Source organism: Montipora capricornis, unplaced genomic scaffold (assembly GCF_036669925.1).
Source record: "Montipora capricornis isolate CH-2021 unplaced genomic scaffold, ASM3666992v2 scaffold_460, whole genome shotgun sequence".
NCBI lineage: Eukaryota > Metazoa > Cnidaria > Anthozoa > Scleractinia > Acroporidae > Montipora > Montipora capricornis.
The window spans coordinates 84,907-105,000 of record NW_027180196.1 but is presented as its reverse complement, the minus strand read 5'-3'; the positions used below and the strand labels follow the sequence as shown (position 1 = coordinate 105,000).

The window sequence follows — 20,094 nt, the reverse complement described above, 5'->3', positions numbered from 1 at the left end:
GAACTTAAAATGCGCGCGAATGCGGGATTTTCGGCTGTTGCGTGACAAAGGCTTGACGTGAGGGGTCCAGGCTCATTCTTCGCAAAGCCAATCAGATGTCTAATATCGAATGCCCATATATAGTAGCGCGTTATTTGAAATCTATCACACTTCTGCATTTTTCTGCAGTAGTAGTTTACATATTCAAGTTCGCTTGTTCAAGTGAGATTTACGCTATGGATGCGGTTCAAGAAAGGCAGCTCGTCCTCATGGAAAAGATGAACAGAAGATTGGATGCAATTCAAGAAGGGGAGAAGAAATTGGAAGAAGCAAATGCTACTCTTCGAAAACAAAAAGAAACGTTGAGAACATATATTGAACGTCAAAAACAACTGCAGAAAACACAGAAGAGTAGACGTGGCAAAAGAAGCCGTGTACAGTCCACTGTAGAAGTCCCGAACGATTTAAGGGTAGGTATAACTTAACTTGACTCTTATAGAATACAATTAATTTGTTTGGGGCCGTAGCGTTTGCTTCAAAATTCGCTTGTTGATCGGCCAGCTGAGGAATGTACACACGTGTCTTCAGAGGAACCGCCATCGGTGTGGACTCTAGATATCTGCCACTGGAAGCCTTTAGTCATTTTCTTTTGTAACTTAAGGTGTCTATCACCCTTACACAGTGTTACTGAATTTAGATGATGTCAAAGACGTTTTGCGAAGAAATAAGTTTTTATGCCGCCATACAAACATGGAGCAGCTGAGGGGCTGGGCACCAACAAGCTTGTATCTCGGCCACAGAGCATTTGCTTATTTGTCACTACATTCTCTGTACTGAATTTGACATGCGCTGGGCAAATGTGTGGTGGGTGGAAGGGTATAGTTTCGCACACTTTACCTTTCATAATCAACTAGAAAATGATAAAAAGCTTACATTAACGCCACTAATAAAGTAATCCAAAGTCATGTTTCCATGGCATTCCATGTGTTCAGAAGTAAATTTTTGGATGTGGAAGCTAAATATTTCAAATTTGTAGATAGCACTAGCTTAAAAATGTAATGGTGTACTCAAACACTAGAGGAAAATAGTAAGCTCACACAACACAAACGTCAGTTACAGAGTGGAGTGAAGTAATGACAAAATGTAGGCATGTAAATGACATTTATGTAGCCTTAAGCCCTCACGTTTGTACATTGCATAGCTAAGGAAGTCACCATGTTAAAGAAAGGAACAAAAGACAGGTGTAAAATGCAATAATCATTAAAGGACCGTTAATTTCTTTGGGAGAATATGAATCCGGATTTTTTATCCAAGATCACTTGAGCATGGTGCATCAAAGGAACCAATGAATCTTTACCCAGAGTGGATTTGTTGCCTCCTCTGATACACCATGGTCCGAGTGATCTTGGATCAAAAATCGGGATTCACATTTTCCCAAAGACATACACCCTTAGTTATGCAGTCGGCTTCAGCTATGCTCTATGCATACTGCGTATTTCTGTAATTAATTTCAAGATACAAATATTAAACAAAGTTGTTGTTATTTATCACTTGGACCTAGCATCATGGACTAAATTACATTCCTAGATAAGCCTCAGAAGTGCCAGCCATGATAATGATGATTCTAAGGTGTGATTAACTCTTATCTTTCAGAAGAGGTTTCAGTTTATTTATTAAAAAATGGTGGAGAAAAAAATGACAACCGGCTATGCTGTCACAGAGGAGTACGTTTTATACCCTTAATTGTTATTTTTTAGACATCGTAAACAATGTGTATATTCTTTGCTGCACTTGGAAATGCATTTATTCGATTAACAGCCTGGGCACTTATTTATTTTTGGGCCCATTAGGGTGGGCGCTTATTATCATCTTGACATTTTCAACAAGCAAGGACAATTTTAGAGAGTAACAAAACAAGGGATAATTAGTTTACATGTATTTTGCTTCAAGACAAAACAAAGTGCAAAAGCTAATATAAACAAGCCATAGAAAATATAAAAGTTCATATTTGACTACTGTATCTAAAACCAATTTTGGAACACAACTGGCTACCAGACTACCTTTTGGCATTGTTGCATACACTTTTACCCTATTTTTTTTTGGACAACCTTTGTTGAAACAGCTGTACACTGTAGATATATTTATGTATAAAAAATAGGCTTGCTTTGGAAATCTCTTTAATAAAACACTGCTATCAATTCTTACAGTCCAGAGTCAGACAGAAATCAGGACCTGTTCTCAAAAATTAAAGACCTTTTGAAAAAGGAGCATGGCAGGGAAAATTGTCCATGGACATACTTACAAATGGAAGGTATGTACATGTATGCATTGTGTAACACTTTGATTTCAAGTAGTAAGTGAACTCCAGCTGACTGCAGTCTGCCAAATCAATTAGAAAGCACTGTGAAAACAAAACACCTAACAAAATTACCTTGAAACATAACCTACTTGCACAACATTATATTTATTTCTTTCATGGGATCACAAACCATGGAAAACTGCAGCTTTTTTAGCCAATTATACACTTGAAGCTCTGAATTTTATCAGCAATTGGCAGCCATTCAAGTTTATTAACACCTTTTTCAAACCATTTGAGGTCATTAATTTAATTGACATTGAAAATTTTCCATCTGGGCAGTTCGTGAAGTGGTTTGTCAAAATGGTAGTCACTACATGTATGCATGTTGTATTATCCCTCCCCATTGTCCTCACCCCCCTACTGCATAGAGCTTGCAATCCAAGCCCCAAATTAAAAGGACCATCCCCCCATCCTAGTTCACTGGAAATTGGAGCTTATAGTGCAAGTAAGCTTGTCATGTTATTGGAGAGGATATTTTGCAGTACTTAATATTTCTTTGCTTATTTTTCTACAAATTCAACAGCACAGCACTATCGATATTTCAAGACTGTCAAAGAAAGGGATCATACAGTCCAAAGCGGAACAAATGACAAACATAAGGAAATCTGCAGGAGATCAAGGCGTCTCTTAAGCGTAAGTTTCATTCGAACATTTTATCTTCAATTTCAAGATATTACAGTGCAACACGCCTTACCGTGGCTACCCAACAAACTTTTTTTACAAGTAAGCCAGTCAGGATACGTGAATTTTATTAATAGTCACTCCTCCTTGCAAAGTCCAACAGGCAAGTGACCCGACAACAAATTATTGAAAACATGTCGCTTTGTATTTTATGGTTAACTTGTAAAAAAAAGTTTGTTGGGTGCTTGAGATATATAGAATTCCACTTACAGGGCTCGAAATTAACGAAAAAATCCAGTCGCATTTTGCGATAAGATAAGAAAATTTAGTCGCAATTTCGCAAATTTTAGTCGCAAAATCGCCGCGCTGCATTGTGTTGTCAGCGGTTTTAGCCGAAAAATATGAGCCCGCAGTACTTGTGTGTAAAGAAACTGCTGAAAATGGCGAATGATTGAAGGAACGGAGCTGTGCACGTAACATCACAGCTAAATTACTATACAATTACGCTACCTTCAGAGAAAATTCAAAGTGAGAAACAAAATAATTTTGTCATTTATTTATTTATTTGTTTATTTTAGCAAAAGTAGCAGCAAAGTGGCAACTGCTAACCCTCTTGTTTCGAAAGAACGAAGATGACAACAAGTCGCAAATTTGCGACTTCTCCAGATATTTTAATCGCAAAGGGAAAAATTTAGTTGCAAATGCGACCGTATTGGTCGCAATTTCGAGCCCTGACTTACTGTATATTAATTTGGGTGCAATTTTTTGCCCGGTACCACTTTTTTATAATTTTGTTTTGATTTTTCCTTTTACTATATGTTTTGAGTTGTGAAGTCTTACTTAATTTTGCAGGATCTTGTTAATTTTTAATTTAAACAAAAAGATATTGTAAGCACTTGAGAAAATGAAACAAATATTGTTTACTTTTATCATTAGAAATTGGAAAGGCGTCTGTCTGGCTTTGAAAAGTTGAAGGCAACAATGACACTACGAGACCAGAAGTGTAGATTATATGAGCACTGAGGAATCCGAGTATGAAGAAGTGGAGGACCCCATTACAGGGAATAGAAACCAGCATGTGGTTGGTTATGTAACAAAGAAGCTGCCTTGGCAGCGAACGGCCCTTACCAATTTGAAAGTAAGGTTAGATAGGGCACACAGGGAGAACTTAAACAGACATGCCAAACAGTTGCTCAAGCCAAGAAGGGTTGGAGGCCTGCACCTGCTGGCCCATCTTGGGCTGTTAGACAACCACAGACAACCACTGAGAGAGTTCTGTATGAAGACAGAGGATGATGGGGCACACACAGTGATGGGAATTTTGAAATAATAAATCATTGATAATTATGCAAGGTTAAGAAAGTTTCGTTATGATTTTTCAACAACTCCCAGCAAAGAAAACTCAAGTTTCAAGCCCCACATACATGATCTACACGAATTGTCTATATCAAATTTTCTAAACAATATTGTTTCTGCTAAAAAACTAAGCAAGCAAGTCAAAGATTTGCTTGTGTACATAAGTGTTTTGGGAATGCTGAATATGTCTGAAATTAAGGATGGTGCCTACTAATATTATAATAGAAGTATTTTTGCATATACTTTATGACTATGCAGGGAAAACAGATCTTAGTATGGGCCACTGGAATCCCGAAAGAAAACTGGGGGTAGTGGGGCATTTTCTGGAGATAATGAAGCAGTAAAATACTAAGCAATGTATGGTATTAAATTAAAACTACTTTATTATCTCAGAAAAATGCATGGTTCCCCCAATTTTCTTGTTGGTTACCAAGAGCACTTGCTAAATTTGCTTTCTCGGCATAGTTTTAAACTGGTAAAAATATCCCTGTAGGCAACCTGAAAATCTCAACATGCACAGTAACTAAAGTTGGCACCATCTTTAACTGTTAAATTTCATTATCAGACTGTGTGATCCCTTGAAACTCCTTTGGGCAGTCTTTTGTCTTCACCCTCCACCTCTTGGTACAGCAATATATATATATTTTTTTTCCTAAGATAATTTTAAAAGAAATGTGGCTCTATCTACCAATACAGTATATTATTATTCAGTCAGTGACACATGGAGGGATATTCAGAAAAGAAATCAGAGTTTCCCAACAGGAATCAAACCTGTGACCTTTCCATTAGTCCAGAACTGCACCTGACCCTGAATTTGGGTGCACTTGTAAAAGACAGACCTTTTTGTTTGGTACATATGACCTCAGGTTTGACAGAATTTTTGTGTTTTAGTAAGAATCAAGGTTAGGGGACACCTTGTGATTTCTATCATTAGTTCATGCATCTCATTAGTGTGTATTTCTAAACATAGCATGTGTTGCTCCAATACTCTACCACTTAGCTACAAGAGACCAGTGGGAGCCCGGTCATTAAACTAGGTTCATATGATTAAGACCATGCCCATTAGGATTCAAATAGGGCTGAGCAGTATGTAGGATGTTTACATTAACTTAGTTCTTATGCAAGGGTCTCCTGCAGCTCAGTGGTAGATCATCCAAACATTTTGGGAGAACTCAGATTTTCTTTTTCTGAGCATGTCTGTGTCAACTCTGACCGAAAAAAAATTCATTCTATAATATGCTATTTATTAATACTGGTAGTGACAAGGGGAGCTAGCTCTCCTAGGACCTCTGGTTTTAGTAATGCCTGTTTACAACAACAAGACATCTCAATGAATACCAGAATCTGCAATGACTGTAACTAACCTTCCTTAAATATTTATGAATTGTAAATGTTACTGTTCTTCAGCCTTCAGGGGTTTTTGCATTTTAGTAATTGATTAGGAGGGATCAAACTTAACTTAGCATGGACCACATGGTAGACACATTTTGCTCTCACCCTTTTATATACAGTGTAAAATATGAAGGATGGAGCATAATCTAGGCAAGTAATGGTCCCTGTCTCCCTTCTCAAACAAAAACCCCAAATCTTGGAAAGCATTCGCCCTTGTCACACAGCGGCCATATTGTCCCGGGAGACCAAAAGAGCTTTGTTTTACCATGCCAAGCCTCGCCGTGGAAAAACAAAGCTTTTTTGGTCTTTTGGGACAATATGGCCGCCGTTTGACAAGGGCGAATGGACTAACAAGTTAAATAATTTAAAGAGCAGGTTAATGATAACCTTGACAAATGTAGGATGAAATCACTGTACCAAAGTCCTGGAGACTCGAGATACAGTGTACTGTGTGTTTCAGACTGATACTTTTATTTTTAACTGTAGGGAACAATATTATTGTAGATTAATATATGAATTTTAAGGGTTGCTGTTCTGAAGTCTTCAAATTAACCTTGGAAAACATTAGGTGACAGATTAATGAACAATAATTTTTATTAGGGATGGAAATTGTTGATGTGTACACAATTAAGAGGAAATTTTTATATTAAGTAGGAAAACATAAGGAACGTTAGTTATTGTTAAGAATGATGTATTATTCTAGAAAGTTATTGTTATTTATAATGTATAACTGTATCAATTGATACTCTTTTTAAAGGAAATGACCATTTTGAACTTATACATATTCAGCAGAAGAATGTCTACAATATTGAGATTAAAAATGGTGCAATTGTGGTTGAGAACTATGTTATTAGTTTTTACATTACAAGTAAAATAGTACTCGTGTAGAGTACATGTACACAAGCATTTGTTTCAGACATGGTTGATGTCTGTTAAACGTATGCTTCAGGTACATTTGAATTGAAGGAAATTCAAACATTTGCTCCGGAGGCGTTTAGTGCGAATTAAACAGGTTTACAATTTTTGCAAGGGAGTTTAAATAAAAATTAAACATCTTTCAGGTGCGTTTATAACAGATTAAACAAAACTTAAACGCCACTTTCAGACACTTTTAATGCAGATTAAAGGGAACTTAAACACTTGTTTTGAACACGTTTGGTGCGAATTAAACGGATTTTGTACATTTGTTTAAAAAAGGATCAGGCAAGATTAAACCAAACTTAAACTTTTCTTTCAGAAGCGTTTAGTGTAGATTGAACGAGACTTAAATGCCAGTTTAAGATACATTTAATGCAGATTAAAGTAGAATTAAACATTTGTTTTGAACATGTTTAAGATGAATTAAATGGAAATTAAACATTCCTTTCAGCTATGTTTAAGCCCAACTAAACTGACATTAAATTTGAACCTTAAGTAAGTAAAAGACGAATTTAAGCTTTCATTAAACTTAACTTTAAGTAACTTAAATGTTAACTTAAATTAATTAAACCAAAGTTTAAAACATGTTTAATCCAAGATTAAGACTACTTAAATGAGCTTTTTTGCCCAGTGGATCATCATTGGCTTTTCTTCTGACTTGTTTGCTGAATCTTTTCCAACGAAATTTATTTTAGGGAACTCTGTGGATAATCAAGTCGACTTACGATTGACCGTAGCCTGAGCACACTTCATTTTAATTTAAAGATGACAGTGCTCAGGGTGGCTTAGTGGTTTTCTATCGAGCCTCCCACCGCTGCTAGCTGGGGTTCAACTCTGGCCCTGGCTTGCATATGGGCTGAGTTTCAGTCGATCTCAACCTGACTCGACGGTTTTTCTCCGGGTACTCCGGTTTTCCTCCCTCATCAAAATTGACTCACAGCTAATTAACATCTAGCTGTAGTGCTGTGCTCCGACATCAACATGGACTGTATAGCGGCAGCCAGAGGCGCCCTTGTATGCTTTCAGCCCGATATCGTGAGCTGCGCCCTTCGTAATTCAGTCCTCAAGACTGCAAGTAAAAGGTGATTAGCACTGCCAATTATTATAGCAGTATAAAACGTATGAATGCTACTAAAATAAGCTCCATAGGGCGCACCGCGTGACCTATGTTGCTGACAAGAATTTGCGTAAAAATCTAAATCCTAAGACTTAAAATCCAAAAGTAAAAAAAATTACAAAATCAAAACTAATTTAAATAAACAGGCTCCCTCTTGAGTGAGTATCATCCGTCCTTGATCAAGTTCACTTGGTTATGACTTTGAAGGTGCGAGCGATGTTTAAGGAGCTCGACAGTACCGCCTTTTGCATCCTCTTCAAAATGTCAAGTGTACGTGAACCGAAGATCCCGTTCATCTGCACTTTAAGTTCCTTCGACCAACCACCTAGTACGTCCATGATGACGTTTACAAGTTGTACGATCTTATAGTTTGGGTAACGCTTGATAAGGTCGAAGCGTAGGGGTCCGTAGTTTTCCATCTTTTCAGCCTGTTTCTTCTCGTGGTTGTCAATCCAGGGGCAACTCATTTCCACTAACAGTACTTTCTTTTCTTGTGATCAATAATGCGCGCATCTACTCTATTGGCCCGCACCGTAGTATGCTCTGCATAGACTGGGACATCCCAGAAAGCCTGCGCTTGAGTAGATTCATACAGTGGTTTTGGCTCAATGCGCGAAAACCAAGGTGAGACAGTCTCATTTAGATCAAGGTCTCTGAGGATTTCGAAGAACAACACTTTCAGTGGCGCGTTATGTCTATTCACATACTTGGTTAGGCTCGATCTCCGCCGCTCACTCGAGTTCGGGTATCCTCCCCGAGAAGAGACGGCTGGACGCGTGAGCGATAGATTGCGTCTGTGACGTAACTTCAAAATATAATTTATGCGAAGTTAATAGTTGCAGGGAAATAGCATTAGACATCCCAAAAACACTGATTTTAAGAAAACAGAAATTACATAACAATGCTGAAAACCTCTGTGCGAGGTTTCCAGATGATACGAGCTTGCGTTTGTGGTTAAATGATCAATGTGAGTTTGAATTCAACCAGCGAATCATAAACGAAGTCTTCGGCTGCTTTAGCTCTCAGTCGACCTCATCGGCCTCCTCGTTTTGCCAGCAGTAAACTTAGCAGTACTTTGAATTGATCTTGAGGAATTTTACTTGCTCTTACATAAGCGAAGTATGAGGAGAAAATTGCAATAGCAATAAATTTGAAAGCCGTATTTTGACCTTGGCGCCAACTGGAAAATCAGTGAAGTTTGCGAACTCAGGCGGTAGAAAACGACACAATTCCCATTCTCCAGCTTCTCGAACACTTTTCGTTGTCGCAATCTTGGATGTTTCCTACCTTAAAAGCACTGTAAACCTCGAACAAGCCGGGTCAAAGAATACCTTCGCAGCCAAAACATATCATTTATGCCAGACGGATTTGTGCAGGCGAGTTTCTGATTGGCGGAGATCAACAATAGGTCACCTCAAGCATCCAGCCGAGATTTCGGGAGTGAGCGCTGGCACATTTCCCGAAACAGCGGCTGGTAATCGAGCCTAATACTTGGTCTGCGCTAAAGATGGACACCCGGCTAACACGTGCGCAATGCATTCCGGGGCTTTCCCACACATCCTACACATGATGTTATTCTGGTCAGATGTGCCCGTCTTATAGGCCGAGTAGACTCTTGTTGGTAAGAGCTGTTTGTATAACTCAATTACTCCTGGTACTGTATGGGTAGGTGCACAACTACACTCGCTTAGCCAAGCAAAACAGCCTTATTATTATTATTATTATTATTATTATTATTACTATTATTATTATTATTATTATTATTATTATTATTATTATTATTATTATTATTGTTATTACAGAACAAGCTAAAGGTATGAAATGCCGGTTTTCAGTTCATATGTTTTAAGAGTTTTCACCCAACTAAAATATAAAAAACGATTGGTCGAGGCAGGTTATTGAGACTGCAGTAATTGCTGCTGAAAGGTGCAGCTGACATTTCACTGAGTTTAAGAATCCTGCCTAGAGGCGTCTGCCTCTTATTTTTAATATACATGTGTCTGACCTCCAATCAAGCATAGGACAATCAAGCGATTTAACTTGTCATTAGTATGCTGACGATACGACTTTCTATAAAAGTTGCAATACAACTAACATAAAAGACGATGTTTCCTTGTTGAGAACAAATATTGAGAAGCTCGATAAATGGTCAAGAGAAGCTAACCTGGTCCTAAACCCTAGTAAGACGAAGGGGATGTTAATTTCAACGCGACAGTTTGCAGTGGCTCATTCCTTGGATAAAGCAGATATAGATCTCAGGGTCAACAGTGATCAAACAAAACTGCTTGGAACTTTTATCGATCAGCACTTTAAATGGGATATGCAACCCCAGCTACACTGACTAGGAAACTCAAAAACACACTTGCATTTAACATTCGTAAAATCGTAGTACAGTCTCTTGTTTTATAATGATAGTGTACGTTATCCAATTCCTTTCGGTCTAGTTAAAAGAATGGAGAAAGTGCAGAAAGCGGCTGCCAGTGTTGTTTTTGGAAGATATGTGTCATCAAATTGAACTGGTTACCTGTGAAGCAGCAACTCGATTGGTATACTCTGAAGATCGCACACAAAGCACTGCATGACCCAAACTGGCCTAAGTACTTGAGTATTAAAAGGTTTAAGCTTGAAAGAACTGTGCGATCAAGTGCAGAAACATTGCTGGAGATATCCTTGATTTAAAACACTTTTCAAGATCAAGTAGCGTCAAATTTTAATAAACTGCCCATTGCCATCAGTAAGTGTAAAGACCATAAACAGTTTGTAAAATAATGTTTTAAATTATTATCAGGTTTTGCTTTTCCCTCTCGTGGAACAAGTTACTGAGTCTGATCCAGAGTTATGATTGGCTAACTTACGGCGCTTTCCTTCTATCAGAACTGGCCGGCCAGGCCCGTCAGTTTGCAAAGAAAATGCAACAATTTGAAGGAACACTTGCGTGATAATCCCTTGCATTTTTCTCGAGGAGTATATCTCATCTTCGAAGTGTGTTATTTTGAAGGCCTTGTAGAGTTAGTCCTTCGAAATGCCCGGTCTGGCCGGTCAGTTCTGTCAAATGGAAAGCGCCCTTAGATCCACTTGGTGCGTTTCTATTTTGAACGGTCAGTCAATTGTTACAGCAAATGTGATGACGGCTGTAAGAACCTAGACCAGAAATGGAATAATGAAAGACTAATGATACTTGATGTACCTGTTCAGTATTTGGCGTTTGTATTCTAAGCGAGGTGCCTTCTTCTCCTTGGATTCCCTTTTCCTGCGCACTAAGCACCATACTCTGTCTAGCTGATCGGATTCGGTTTTTAGTGGATGGCTTGTCTCGATTGCAGATGTCAGCCTCGCTCTGACAGAGGTCTCCAGCGAGAGAGAGGTAAATGGTATGATGTCAATCAATAGTCAAAACTTTAATAATATGTTCGTGCAGTTTAATTTACAACAAGGGGAAGCTTTATGCCACTATTCGTCCTTGACATCAGTTCACTGATGTAGCGATGAAAGAACTACCGTAAACCGGTATAATTTCATATTAACAACCTGAACGTTTCTTCAAATTGAAATTGAAAACTATATAGTTTTCTATATACGGTTTTTTGCTGTATCTATTATTGTTATCTTCTTTTTATGAAACACAATCTATACATATGGAATGCAAATAGAATGTTGTTCTTTTTAAAATTTTATGTTGTTCATTTTTTATTTCGGAAAAAAGGCTCGAGCCAGCTCTATTTGTAAACGATTTGTGTTCCCCGAAAGTAACGACCTCCGAAAGTTGCGACCCCCAAAGGCTGCTAATTCCGAAAGTAACGAGGGTCGCCACTATCGAAACTCTACGGTAGTTGATTTCAAAAAGACACCTGTTTATTTTGACTGGCATTTGGAATTAATATGCAGCACGGGAGTTTCGGGTTTTCAGACTTCTACATATATAATAAGCTGCATAAACGCTGAAATATGAAAAGAGTGACTGAATGACGTTACTTCCCTAGATCCAACCCTCTGTGTTCCTATCGGTTTGTTTTGAACGTGAGTAATGGCGGACCGTGAAATCCAAAACACGCTTTTAAAAAATCTGAAGAAAAAAAGGAACTGATTTCTTTAACATAGTAGCACTTTAATTAAGGTGTGTAAGTTATTTTTAAGAAAATCATTCTTTGTATTGAGGCAAAGACAATGGGCTCCTTGTTTAAGACAATAATTCTCCTTTGTCGATTGTTGAAACAACAGCACTATGGCATTAAGGAGCTTAAACACGCGACGCTTTAGATTTACGGACGGTGAGCGGAAGTTAGCTGCTTTCCTTTTCAGACTTTCTAACTTGCCTTGACATCGCTAAGTATCATTTAATTATTAGAGACGATTAGCTAAAATCTGGGAGAGTTCACTGTCCTGGCGTGCGAAATGTTCACTTCCGGTGTCCGTCCGTGGCTTAAAACGTCGCAAGCTCCCCTATTGTCTATAAGCATTCGCACGTGCAATGAACTGCACCCATTCGTTTGCTTAGAAGTGACTTGGGATACCTTCTCCTCGCCTTGGTCAGTGACAGATTGCAAATACACCAGCTGAATGCCTGGGTTATGTGTAGTTCGGTATTACTGAAAATCGATGTCCTACATTTCGTCTCCCTAGTCAAACCACCGCTCAATTTAAACAATTCATCTCTCTCTGCACCATGTACCAAACAAAGCAATGGCTTCCAGCTTTTTGATGTTGACTAATCTGCTTGTACTCTTGGTTGCTGTGGAAGATGAATACCCTTCATTACTGACAAAGGTGAATGCTGCAAAAACTTTTCATTAAACTATGACAAAAATACTTGCGTTACTCAAAGAAAAAGGATAAAGAATGACTGTCTTCGAGACCGACGAACTAAATCAATCTCTTTCTAAACTGCACAAAAGCTCGGATAATATGTTTGAGCCTTTTCTCAGGCCGTTTCAAAAGAAGAAAATCAAGCAAACCGGCGATGTTTATAAATTTGAAAACTAAACTCTAATAGCTGAACTTACGATGACCTGTACCTTAAACCGCTCGGTGTTTTAAACCTTAATACAAGAACAACTTGATAAATAAATGATCTACAGAAAATCAAATCATATCATAACATATACAGGAAAAGCTACTCTGGACTGAATCAATTATTGTTATGCGTAAATATAAATGTGAAAGTTCTCAGTTATGATTAAAATGTCAAATGAGCTTTCATTCCACATTTTCAGTGAATTGAGATTTCGCAGCATTGCAACTGTTAAATGCTCTTTGCAATTATCTCTCGTGTGTAAGCATACAGATGTTCATGACCTTGTTCCACGTCTTGTGCTTCTGATGCATACCAATGCCGCTAATTCGACATTGGGTTTGGTGGCATAAAAGACATCACTGAGTTCATTGATAGCTGTGCTTAACATGACAACAGCACTGAAGTGAAATGTAAAACTGTGACTTCTTTCCATAACTTCACAAAGACTCTCTTAGGTAATAAGCAACCAAAACGAACGTGTAACGATCCGAGTGCTGTCAGAATTTGACACCATTCACCGTGTAGTCTTTGTGACGTAAGATCGGCCAAGCGAGGTTTCCTTTTAATTCTTTGATTTTATCTACGAAGTTGATCGAATGTTACCAATGTCTAAATTTTCCCTTTAAGTACTGCCTTGGTCTCCACTCTTTACTCTGTATGCAGGTAAACTCTAAAATATTCTTGATGGTTTTGTATCATATTTTTGCTTGCATGCAGGTGACAATCAAGTGGAAATCCCGTTTAGTCTTAATGGCAATTGTAATGAGGCGTCTCACGGTTTCCTCTTCGCTCTTAAGCTTCCTTTTTGCCTTTCAGTGATTCTACTCAGTTTCCACAGTAAACCAACCATGTCTTCTCTAACTTTTGTAGTCTTTGTGATATGGGATCAGCCACACTAGCTTCCTTTGAATTTTTTGATATGCTCTACAAAGTTGATCAAATTACCGGACTCCGGGCATGTCTATCTCTTCTTTAACTACTTGAAGCTGAAAATCGCCAAATGTTTGTGAGACGGGCGTCATTCAGAGGGTTTGGTTTCTAAATGGTGGACATTTCGAACTGAATTCAGATCTTGTCAACACGGTTTTGTCTTTGTACAGAAGAATTTGAAGTTAAGGGATGGGTGACAAAGTACTCAAAATGAATTGACTCATGATCATAAGGGAGATGTTGTCCAAAAACAATTTTTCCGAGCTGCCACATTATCACCGTAGCAATATGCTCATAAACTGAGAAAGTTCGTGGTGGACATCATAGTTTTGCGCTTTCCACGAAAACACCATCAACTGAATTCAGATCTCGGATTTGTCTAGGAATGGTTTTCAGAAGAATTGAAGACAAAGGATGCCTGACAAAAGGCTTAGAATGAACTGACTATAATGACCATAAGGGACATGTTGTCCAAAACCAAGTTTTCCGAGCTGCCAAAAAGCAGAAAGTAAGGCTATAGACCGTATTCATAAATGGCGGTCAAGAAATTATTATTTTATCTTTGTGCTAATCATCCTAACTAGCCTCACTTTGGAACAAAATTTCTTTTGAATTTTGCTCGTGTTTACGAGGCTAGTTACGATGATGAGCATTAATACAAAATAATAATTACTTAGCCGCCATTTATGAATACGGTCTATGTCTGTCACATTATCACCATAGCAATATGCTCAATAAACTGAGAAAGTTTGTGCTTGAACACAGGTAAGCTCTTAGCACATTAAATACTCATGATTACTGGCAAGTGTGAATGCTAAAAGATCAATCTCTTTCTAAGCTGTGCAAAAGCTCGTATAATATGTTTGAGCGTTTTCTCTGGTCTTTTTTAAAAGAGGAAATCTAGCAAACGATGTGTATAAATTTGAAAACTAACCTCTAATACTGAAATCTTAAAACGACCTGTACCTTAGACCTTTCGGTGTTTTTTAAACCGTAACACAAGAACAAGTTGATAATGATTTACAGAAAAGCAAATCATATGATAATCTAAACTAGAAAAAACTACTCTGGGGTCAATTATTGTTGTGTGTAAGATATGAAAGTTCCCAATTTTGATTTAAAATGTCAAATGAGCTTTGGTTGCACAGTTCCAGTGAACTGACATTCCGCAGCATTGCAACTGCGAAATGCTCTTTGGAATTACCTCTTGTTTGAGTGATATCTCGTCCATTGTGCTTGGTGGCATAAAAGACATCACTGAGTTCATTGATAGTTGGTGCTTAACATAACAAGAACACTGAAGTGGAATGTAAAACTTTGTGACTTCTTTTTATAAGCTTACCAACGCTTTCTAAGGTACTAAGCAATCAAAAAGAGTGGTTAACGATCCGAGAGCTGTTTTGACACCATTCGTTATGGAGAGTCCTCTTGGAATCCTGTCTTGGTCTCCACTCTTCACTCGGTACGCAGGTGCAGTAAACTCTTAAGTATTCTTGCTCGTTTTCTACCATATGTTTGCTTGTTCGCAGGTGACAACCAAGTCGAAATCTCCTTTAGTCTTAATGGCGATTGTAACGAGGCGTCTAGCTTCCTTTGTGCTCTTCTTTTTTCCTTTCAGTGGTTCTACTCAGTTTCCTCAGTAAACTTGTATAAGTTCTCTAACTTTGGCGTCTTTTTTATGTGAGATCAGCCATGCAAGGTTTCCTTTTAATTCTTTGATCTTATGATCTTATCTACGAAGTTGATCGAATGTTACCAATCCCTAAATGTTCTTCGGTTTTGTGTCATGTGACAAAAACTGTCTCGCTTTTGCTCTGTAATGATCACAGAATCTGGCGGGTTTTTTTTTTACACTCTCCACGAAAACGTTATCAAGTCAATTTAGATCTTGTCACCTACACGCTGGAGATCAACACGGTTTGTATGTGTATCACAGGGGCACCCAACGTCAATTTTCGGAAAATATCTGTTCGGATGACGATTTGAGATTTAGAATTTTCGGAAAAATTCTTTTAAAATTTCTTTCTTGCCTGCCTGTCCTAGGATTTTCGAACATCCAAAAAATGGTATAATTGCCCATTTTTAACGAATTTTTACTCTAAAAAGGTCACCTAGAATGTTCGGGAGCCCTTTTTCTGGCTGAAATTTTCGAAAAAGTAAGTTTTGATCCCTATAATTTTCGAATCACTAGACTTTCAGCTAGGAAATTCAAACAAATGAAAATTTTTTAGGAGATAAAAATATGCCTATATCTACCGTTTAAAACCAAAATACGTTTAATAACTGTATGTTTAAGTGGTTTTCAACTATATTCTCGCTGGGTGCACCTGGTACCATGGCTATCGAATGAATTTTAAGATACTGGAAGGATGGCTGACACAACACTTGAATTGACTCATGAACATAAGGAAGATGTTGTCCACAATCAAGTTTCGGGGCTGCCAACAATAAAAAAGTAAGGCTATGTCCGTCACGTTATCACCGTGGAAATATGCTCACAAACTGAGAGAGTTGTGCTTGAACAAGATACGCTTTTAGCAAATCAATGACGTAAGGTACAAATTCAATGCTAAATCACCGCCTTCTTTATTGGGATTGAACGTTCCTCTACATTCTGGACACTTGGCATTCAGTGCATGTCCAGAGTATTCCACCACCTTTGATTCGGCATGGCACAAGGGACACCTGTATTTGGCCTCCTGCAGTCCTTTAAGTCTTTTCATCAAATTGCCAGCAACTTGGGCACCATGCTGCTTATGAGCTTTCTTCTCCTCTTCCCTCAAGTCATGCAAATCCCAGTAGACATCAACAAATTTTAGCCCAAGGACATCTGCATCCTGAACTCTGAAGAACCCGCCGTCAGCGAAGTCCTCTCCGTATGAATTCATCAACCGTAAACTCTCAGCATCGTAACTAGTAAGAACAACTGCATGTCCACTAGGGTTACTTTTTGAGTCCGTCTTTGAATTGAGGTACGATTTTGTGAGGATTCCTTTTCCATTTTCTTTATAGAACTTCTCGAATTGATCCCACTGGGCTCCAGTTAGGTAAAATGTGGCAACCACTGGTCTTTTATCGGAAATGGCCTTGATGGCCTGAGCAGCATTAATACGTTTACATTTCAGACTATATTCTCGACACACCTCTCTCAGAACTTGGAAAGTAGAAACTACTTCTTCTTCCCCATGTTTAGCTATCAACTTCTCTCTCAACTCGTCGAAATCTGGATACCCACCAACTTGTCCTATAATGCGTTTCATTGCGAGGTGCATAACGGCTGCAGCAGCATGTGCATATCCTGTACCGTTAACCTGTCGTGTTGGCTTAAATCGTTTATTTGACTTATTGATGTAGAGTTCCAGATCAACTTCTGAAAGTATCTCGGACAGAGCATCTTGACTGAGGACAGCGCGCTTAGCCACGTCACAAACATCTTTAATGATATCTGGATGGTTCACTTGAAAGAAGAGTCTGGTTTCATTATTGCTGATGTCTATCTGCCATCCTCTTTTCACAAACAGAGCGAATGGTATTTCCTGAGTTTTGATGATGGAGCTAATTCCGAACATGAACTTTGCTGGTTCCTCCCAGGTTACGCTTCGACTGCCATATAAGCGACGAGGATTGGATATCTCCTCACGTGTTATAAAACAGCTTACAATTTTGACTCCCAATTTGGACAACTTTCGGAGTTGAGGGTGCCTTTCGTCTTTTCCATCACTTGGGTCCCCATAAGACAGGATGAATAGAATTTTCTCATGATTTGCGAATTCTGAATGGGAAAACAGCTCCACGGAATGTTCTATAGCCCTGAATAATGGAGTTCCTCCGTAAATGTAGGGTTCAACTCTTTCCGTCAACTCATTAACTCGTTCATCAGTTACTTCTTGATCGGCAACACTGTCATGCAGTATTTCGGACGCTTTTTGCACGCTTTTAATTGCCGCTTTGTTGACAGCCATCATTCTCAATTCAAACAAGAGTTGTTTTCCCTTCTCTATTACTACTTTGACAGACTCTTCTGTTGCCCGTTCTTGAATATTCGGTCCACCCAGCCAACTCAGTAAACCTGCGAGGTGATATACTCCCTCCTTCGCGAGGCTACCTACCTCCAGTACAATTTCACGGCATTTTCGAGGTAAGATCTCGTGAACAAACCTTCTGGTAAACTCATGATTTCTTTTCAAGTAGTATACCATCGCAGCAGCAGTAGTATCATCAACGACTTTGAGCAATAAGTTCATATGTGCCCAAGTAAGAACTCTCGGTGCTCCGTTGTAATAGAGAATGTACAAAATTTCATTAATCAAGTCTAGCCGGGTTCTCCCTGACTTCAGAGCTTCTATGAAGGATTGTTCCTCGTTTGCTTTGTCAACAGTGCTGAGCAAATCAAAGACCTCCCGAGAACCAACATTACTTCCAAAGGCCAAAGCAAAGGTTTGATTTGAAGATGGCACATGATGCTTGATTAGTTCGTCTATGACTTTAAATACAGACCTGGCCCAAGGTCCACCATCTTTTTCCACTTTCTCGTCACCAACACTATTCCTCATGGAGTCGGACACGTCCACCATAATGCCCATCAGGTACGATATGCTTCCTGTATCAGTCAAAACAAAAAAATACCATTATTGTTATTGTTAATATTATTATTATTATTATTATTATTATTATTATTATTATTATTATTATTATCAAAAATTAATATTGGGCAATTTTCATGACGAGATGATCAACTGTGCATTATCAGAATGCTTAAAATAATAACCAAATAATAATTAACAAATAAAGAAGCCTTGACTGTGCTCTGTTCTGTAAAGCAAGCAGGAAGCCGCTAGAGCACGAAAGAAGTGTAGGGGAAACACGAGCCGATAGGCGAGTGTTTCTCCCTACTTCTTGAGTGCTCTAGCCGCTTCCTAAGTGCTTTACAACAGAACAGAGCACAGTCAACGCTTCTTTATTTGTTTTATGATAAAGAACAAGTAATTTTCTTCAAAAAGTCTAGTACTTTATTTTCAAAGCGCGCGCTGCTTGTGGTGAGCTGAGGTGTCGACAGCACAGTGCTTTATACTCTGATAAAGCACGCTAATTTGGACCAATCAGAGCGCTTGTAAGAATGTTTAAAATTTGATTGTATTATGAAACAAAGGCTTGTCAAAACATCAATCAACTGGAAAGTGGCTTGACAGAAATCACACAAAATTCGAGTTTATGGAAAAACAAGTGCCTTAATGTTCGGTTTCAGTCCGTAAAAAACATCAAAAAAGAGGATCTAAATAATTAAGTTCAGTGAAAACCGGCCGAATTGTTGCCCATGAAAACCTGCACGTCTCAGACATGACAATTGGAAAACAAACTGTTCATTTCTTGCGGCTGGAATCTGAAAACCAGTTGGGAATTTTGTAAATGACGAACTCCAGCGTCAGGACTTTCTGAGTTGAAAGAACTGCTAGACCAGGCGACGCTGAAGTCTTCCATCCAAAGCACTTAACAGAATATCTGAGCAAGCCTTTAACTGACAGCTTCAATAATACCCAAGGAAAAATTCGGAAATTGATCTGCCATTTCTGTGGATGATGGCGTGAGCTTTCGTTTGTTCCGTGCTTTGCACTCTCATAAAGCACGCTGTTTAAACCAATGAGAGCGCGCGTTATATAGAAACTTTATTATAAATAAAACTTAAAACATACTTCGTACATTATGAATAAGTAGTGAATAAACTAACAAAAAGCCTTACTGAAAAGATACGTCTTTTTAAAAGTGTCAACAGATTTAGCCATTCTAATTTGCAAAGGTAAAATGGCATTGAAAGTTACTAAGGTGTAAACCTCCCCTTTCACAAATTCGTGGATCCACCCCAGCAGGTGGGTCAGTTGGTACCATTACTTTCCTTTGCCTTCTATGATCTCAGATAAACTATTACTTTCCATCCCAGAGGCTCTCAAATGGATTGCATGGGAATTAAGATAGCACTTAATGGTACACCCTATTAAAAACTTTATACCGTGTCCAGTTCACGCCAAAAAGCCTAGCAAGGTTCCATCCACAGAAACTTTAAACTCTGGGAGCTCAAAAATTAGCTTCTTTCGATACGCATTGTATTCAAATACAGCTCGACATTGACGTTAATGCGAACAAAGGGAATCAAATTAAGACTTTCACGATGCAAATTTTCTATGAATCGAGAAATCCCATTGGCCATTACTTAGGAAGGAACTCTTAGAGAAAAAGGGCGTTGTAATTTTTGCCCGTCTTTGCACCTATATTTTCATTTCATACTTTCATACTTTTATACTTTTTTCTCGATTTCGAACGAACTTGAGCCTACAAGTCCGACGAAAATGCATCTTATTTTTCATCCCAAAAACGAAACGGTTGATTGATAACTGTCTTTGGTTGTTTACGAGGAAA

At 38.4% G+C, this 20,094-nt stretch overlaps 1 protein-coding gene and 1 pseudogene across 1 annotated transcript in view; one reads left to right on the top strand and one right to left on the bottom strand.

Annotated features, from left to right (window-relative positions):
- The first annotated feature begins 215 nt into the window (after positions 1-215).
- Positions 216-6,906, top strand: LOC138036125 (uncharacterized; annotated as a pseudogene).
- Positions 6,907-16,217: 9,311 nt separating this feature from the next.
- LOC138036124 (uncharacterized) overlaps positions 16,218-20,094 on the bottom strand; it is a 28,390-nt gene continuing 24,513 nt past the window's right edge. Inside the window, exon 4 of the mRNA XM_068882478.1 lies at positions 16,218-18,283. Within this exon, the coding sequence (XP_068738579.1) occupies positions 16,218-18,283 (2,066 nt within the window). The remainder of the gene's footprint in view (positions 18,284-20,094) is intronic.